The sequence below is a fragment of the Monoraphidium neglectum genome (genome assembly GCF_000611645.1).
Source record: "Monoraphidium neglectum strain SAG 48.87 unplaced genomic scaffold scaffold03396, whole genome shotgun sequence".
Taxonomy (NCBI): domain Eukaryota; kingdom Viridiplantae; phylum Chlorophyta; class Chlorophyceae; order Sphaeropleales; family Selenastraceae; genus Monoraphidium; species Monoraphidium neglectum.
Genome location: NW_014010233.1, coordinates 1 through 6,113, shown reverse-complemented (window position 1 = coordinate 6,113; position 6,113 = coordinate 1). Strand labels below are relative to the sequence as shown.

Genomic DNA, 6,113 nt, shown 5'->3' with positions numbered 1-6,113 from the left:
AACACCTCCTCGTCCCCGCCGGCGCCGTCGCCCACCTCGCCTCCGCCGCCGCCACCCGCGCCGGGCCCCTCGTCCGCGATTAGCTCGCCGCTGCCGTCGCCGCCACCGCCGCTGCCGCCGCTGGGGCGCCGGTCGCCGCCCGCTGCCGCTTCGCGGTCTTCGCCCTCTCCATAGTCCAGCTCTGCGTAGTGGCGTGGCGGCGGCGAGCAGCATCAGGATCGCGTCGTTGGGAGCCAGCAACTGCTTGAGTCACTGTTGATTTCACTTGCTGCAATATGAGGAGCCAAGCGCTTGACGTAGGCGACGCGACGTTGCGGGTCGTTGCTTGCGGATCGTTGTAACGGCAGGCCTTGCTGGCGGCCTGAATCTGCGCCGCATGCGATGCGCCATGATCAAGGGCTCACCAGGCTCGCCGTCCCCGCCGCCAGGGTGTTCGTCCACTGCGCCGGCGCGGTGGGGCACGGCGCGAGTTGGGCCCCATGCGAGCGGCGGCCGTTGTGCAGCAGCGGAGCGCACCATGCGGGACAAGGTGCATGACCAAGCAGCAGCTCACCTGGCTGCTCGCCTATCCCAAAGTCTGTGTCGTCGTTCGCCATCAATGGGCGGTGTGTAAGTGAAGCTGGACGCCTATGCTATGATCTACAGATCAGGAGTTCTTTCAGCTTTTGATGCTGTTCAGTCGTTTGTGCAACACTTGATCTGCTATCGTATAGTTCTCTAAGTAAACTGCTGTAGCTTGCACCGTATTGAACACTCTCATCAGTCTTGACGTGGTGACACTGACGTACTACCCCAAGCGTGCGGCTTTCTAGACAGACTCCCATTTCAATTGCACGCTACGGCCAAGTCTATAGGCTGTGATGCTACGCACGGCCTTCGGAGCTGGCGGCGGCCTGCTTCGTGGCGCGTCCCGTGTCGTGTTTGGCGGTGCGGCAAGCAGCAGCAGCAGCGGCAGGCCCCTCACGACGTCCAGACCAGCGGCAGCGCCAGAGGTCCTTGGAAACACAGACACGGAGCGTGCCATTGCTGAGAAGATTGCGGGCGGCCTCACGGGCGCGACGAGCGTGCGTGTGGAGGACACAAGCGGTAAGCATTGGTTGGCTGCCCAATGCAGCGCATGGCTCGCATGCCGGCGGCGCGGCAGATGGGCATGTCATGCTCTTCAGCTTTCGATAGACTTGCAACGCATGCCGGCCCCAGCTCGCATGCACCTCGGCGGTCTCCAAGCCCCCTCTAATGCCCACCCGCATGAGCGGCCGCCCCGTGTTGTGCGCGCAGGCGGCTGCGGCACGATGTACGCGATCGAGGTGACGGCCAGCGACTTTGACGGCCGCAGCAAGATTAAGCAGCATCAATTGGTGACCAAGCTGATTTCAGATGATGTGAAGCAGTGGCATGGTGCGCGTGCACCTGCGGCCGCGGCCCAGCTTGTGACGGAGGCGCTTGTTGGCTGCTCGCCTGTCCTAACACGTGTGGCTTGCAGGCAACTGCTGGTGATGATATGACTTGATCATCAGATTCAACGCGCCATCTCCACCCCACAAGTGCCCTGCTTCATGACTGAAGGGGCAGCCAGGCTGCGATGCGGGCCGCAGCAGCCAGACCCACCCCGCAGCACCAACAGCCTCGCGCCCCCAACCCCCTATCCACGCCCTGAAATTATTGACCCCTCCCCAGGTTTCCAGCTCGTGACCAAGACCCCGTGATCGACGCCGCGCTGAGGCCATGCGCAGCCAAACCTCCATAGATAGAGTCAAGGACACTTGCTTCGACTGGTTTAGCTTTCCAGGCTTTTGTTCCTTAGATTGTGCTTGGTTCGCACGGGATTTCGCTGGGTACCAAGCAGATGCACAGGGTAATAATGCTCCAGGTCTTGCACGCAAAGCAAGCAGCCGCACAGGTGGCAAAATTCACACGGGCAGCCCAGATTGCCGCACCCGACCTGCCAGCAAGTGGCAGTCAACAGCTCTTGCCCCTGCCGTCTCGCTGCCGCCGCCGTCGTCGTCGCATGTCTGGGCCCCGGCCCCCCAGCACTCACAGCGCGCCGTTTGCCTGGCGGCGCGCCTCCGCGAGGGCGCGGTACAGCTCAGCGTTCAGGCGCGATATGCCCGCCTGCAATCGGGGGGCGCCCAGGCGGCCGCGCATTTGAGACAGGCATCACCGTGTGCTTGCAGTCAGTGTGCCCCGGCAGTGCGGCTGCAGGTGCACAACCCTTGATGGCTCCCCGCTCTCCTTCTGCACTCGATTCTTTGCTGCGACATCCGCTTTCAGCCAGCCACACGGCGTGCCGCAGCTACGCGGAGGGGGCAGCTTGTGCGTACCCACTTCCCCAACGCCACCGCCCCTCAGCCGCCCCCATCCCACCTGTAGCACTTCCCTGTGAGTCATCCGCTCCAGCTCCAGCCGCCCCACGTCGCCCCTCAGCTGCTCCAGTCTGGCCAGGACCGCGGCCAACCCCGGCGCCGCCGCAGCAACTCGCTGGGGGCTGCCGGGCGCAAAGCCGAAGCCAGGGTTGAGGTCCACCGCCCCAGCCCACGCCGCCGTCGCCGGCGAGGGCGCGTGCGGGCTGCTTGCGGTGCGGTGGTCGTATGCTGCGGCTGTGTGCGGCAGGACGGACGCGCCTCCTGGTGTGCGACGCCAGGATGCCTGCTGCTGCTGCTGCTGCTGCTGCTGCTGCTGCTGCCCGTCCTGACTGTCATTGCTGCCCCCGTATGCATCCCGTGGTGTCTGAAAAAGCAGCCCCGAGCGCATGGTGACATACGTCGCCCCGTTCTGCCCGCAGCAGTTGGAGATGCCTGCAGCCGGGCCGCCAGCCGCCCGCACTACGCTATGCGCACTGCAGGGCCGGCCCCTTGCACGCGGCGCGGAGGCCGCTTGTATGCGCTGACAGCGCTCGAGGATGCTTTCGGCCAGGGCGTTGACAGCCGCGCTGCCTGCCCGCCAGGTGCGTGACGGGCACATGTGCACGTGTGTGTGTGTGTGTGTGTGTGTGTGTGTGTGTGTCAGCAGCCGCGCTGGCAAGCAGCTGATTGCGAGTTGTTTGATCTCGGGATCAACTTGGCTGAGGTGTAGACAGGACCACTGCGGATGCAGGCGCAACATGGGCAGAAATATGCATGTGCTCACGCACCTGCATCGATCTGCCGCTCCCGCGCTTTCCGCAAGAACGCCTCCTCGCGCTCTACGATGCTGTGCCCGCTTGATACAGCCTGCTGTTCCGGCACGAGGTGCTTCCATTCGGCGCTGACCCAGGCGGGCCGCCGCTTGTGTGCTCGCGGCGACGCGCCCTGCGCCCGTGGCGCCGAAGGCAATCGTGCAGTTGCTTGCAGCGCACATGCTGCTTCAGGTTTTAAGTTTGATTTAGTGTCTCGTGCAGAGAGACTGAGCAAACCCATCGTGATAAAACCACCTGTCGATGGTCAGAGCAATGCCCAGCTCAAAAACGGAACGGGTTTGCGGGGAACCTGGCGTCGTGTACGTCAAAGAATTCGGAAAAATACGCATGCGCTATCGCTTACCAAGATTGTTGGGGCCGAACAATTGTTGCTCCGGCTGATGCTTTCATCAGGCTGCCCGTGCACAACGGAATGCCAGCGAAACGAGACAATGGTGGAGGCCGTGTGCCGACAAGCTGTTTGAAGATTGGGATAGATATATGTACCACGCTCCGTAGCGCAGCTTCTCGCCACTTATAGATCGTCATCATGTTCCTGGTCGGGTGGGGAGGCGTGCCCGGTGCCTTCCTGCACCATAGCAACATGAGCCACGTGGTAGCGGGTTCTATGGCGCGCAGCTTGTGCCCTCACAGAAGAGGTGCGGTGGGGCAGGGTCGAGCTGCGCAGGGCGAGCGGGCGCGTTGCGCACGCTGACTACAACCGAGACCTTGATGCCATTGGGCGTGCACCCACATGTGATGACTCCCACTATGCTTGATTGCGCTCTGCTTGAAACCACAGGGACAAGGCGCTACAAGCAATGGGTCGAGTACTACTCGTGTGAGCCTGCAGGACCGCCCCTGCAGAGCGGGGTTCACTCCCCTGCGCCATTTGGCACCCTGCTTCTGGCAGCACAGCAAATCGCCCTGCCCCCAGCCGCCACAGCCGCCGCCGCTTCGCTGCATTTGCTACTCTTGTCCACCCCTTGGCACCCGAACCCTCACAGCGCCCTTCCACAACCCGCAGGGAAGTACGAGAAGCGCGTGCAGCAAAACATTGGATGGCAGGTGACGCCGCGGCCGACGACGCTCCCTCCTTCCTGCCACTTACGTTCCTCTCTTGGCGTCGCCCGCACCCACTGATTCGCTCGAGCCATTCCACGATCACGCTGCGCTCGTGTGGCCAGCCGCGCTCGCCAGCTGGGACGGCCGCGCCCCAAACCGCTCTGCCCCCAACACCACTCTCTACCCCACCGCCCCGGCCCACAGAGCTGTGCGCTGGTACACAACTGCTGGGTGGGGTACTTCGTGCTGCGGCAGCTGCTGCGCGCGGCGATGGCGCTGCAGGCGATGATCCTCGGCTGCGCCATGAGGGCCGCGACGTGAGGCGGACGCACGCCCGCCCAGACGTCCGCCGCATGCAGATCAAACCCCCTCTCCCCAACCCGAGCGAGGGGGGGCGCAGCTTTGTATGGCACGTCCTCCCGCCGGCGGCGGCCAACGGCCGCCTGCCGCATCTACTCAAGGCCGAGCGCGAGGGCGATTGAGTGGCTGCGTCAGTGTCTTCTTGGTTCCCACTCATGCTTTTTCTCACGCATCAGCTTGGCCAAGCTCGTTTTCGGACTTGGCACTAGAGCGACTGTACCACGGCCGCCCCGTGTACCAACAGACGCGCCGCCGCCCGACTTGCGAGGAGCGCGACGCGTCCTGCTTTTGCCACCCACCAGGGGCGTTGTCCTCGCGCGCGTTGTACTACTACTGTACTGCCCACCCCGGGGCTGCCCAGGCCGCCCTGGGACGCCTCTTTTTGTGGCAGGAAGCGCCGCTGCATTTCGCGCCGCCTCCATTCATGCCATTCAAATCACCGTCTGCATGCTGTCTTTTGCAAATGCCTTCGGGCCATGTGCTGACTGTAAGTTACAACCACCGACTGTCATGCGCAAGTGCCTTTTAAGCGTAGCCATACCCATTGAGGTCGCAGGCAGTGAATCAAATACAAAACCAGATGTGGCACCACGCCCCAGGTAAAGCCCGCAAACAAGTCACTGGGGGCAATGAGTGACTGAGGGTGACTGGTAGCGCACAGAACTGTTCCCAACATACAAGCAACAACAGCCACGCAGCCGCAATGTGGCGCCGCAGCCTGTGCAGCTGCAGCTGCTGCCGTGCTCCGCGCCAAGGGGCGCGCTCACGCGCTGTCTTCCGTGTTGCCGGTGCCCCAGCTGCCCTCGGGACTCGCCGCGCGGCCGCCATCATCGCCGCTGCCGTCATCGCCGCCGCTGTCATCGCCGCCGCTGCTGTCGCCGCCGCTGCCGGCCTCCTCCTCGTCCCCCTCCTGACTGTCAGCGCCGCTGGCCGTGCCGCCGCCGCCATCATCAGCGCTCTCCTGCTCCGCGTCTTCCTCCCCAATCGCCTTCCTGACGCCCTGGGCGGCCGCTGCGTCGCCGCCGACACGCCGCGCGGCAACCTGGCCCCGTCCCCGCCCGCCACCGGCGGGCGCGCTGCTGTCCTCCCCGTCGCCGCTGGCGCCGCCGTCGCCGCTGACGCTTTCCCTGCTGCCGCTGCTGTCAGAGCCGTCCTCCTCCTCCTCCTCACTCTCCTCGGTGTCCTCCCCGCCAGCCGCAGCCCCCTCGCGCAGCGTTGCCGCCTGCTCAGCCGCCGCCTCGACCTCCTCCTCCTCCTCCTCCTCCTCATCTTCGACGGCTGCATCTGCCATTTCAAGATCCACTTCAACATCCACCACCTCGGCGGCCCGTGCAGCCCCGCGCCTCCCGCCCGCCGCCGCGCCCGCCCGCTCCCTGCCGACGGCCCCGGAGAGTACCTCCGACGCGGACTCCGACCCACCGGCCGCGCCGCCGCCGCCGCTGCTGGCCGCCTGACCCGCAGGCTCGCCCGCGTATGGCCGCTCGTGAAACACCCCGAAGTCGCGCGCGATGGCCGCCATCGCCTTGAGCCCGGC

At 64.9% G+C, this 6,113-nt stretch overlaps 2 protein-coding genes across 2 annotated transcripts; one reads left to right on the top strand and one right to left on the bottom strand.

Moving 5' to 3' along the window:
- Nucleotides 1–860: 860 nt before the first annotated feature.
- Nucleotides 861–1,706, top strand: MNEG_12720 (hypothetical protein; the record flags this gene model as incomplete). The annotated part of the gene is made up of 3 exons (XM_014038809.1): nucleotides 861–1,086; nucleotides 1,279–1,398; nucleotides 1,678–1,706. 3 exons carry the CDS (start codon nucleotides 861–863, stop codon nucleotides 1,704–1,706), a joined length of 375 nt encoding a protein of 124 aa, XP_013894263.1.
- A 3,636-nt stretch (nucleotides 1,707–5,342) lies between these two features.
- MNEG_12719 (hypothetical protein) lies at nucleotides 5,343–5,870 on the bottom strand (the record flags this gene model as incomplete). Its single annotated transcript, XM_014038808.1, has 1 exon — nucleotides 5,343–5,870. The coding sequence occupies one exon, from the start codon at nucleotides 5,868–5,870 to the stop codon at nucleotides 5,343–5,345; it is 528 nt and encodes a 175-aa protein (XP_013894262.1).
- Nucleotides 5,871–6,113: the final 243 nt, after the last annotated feature.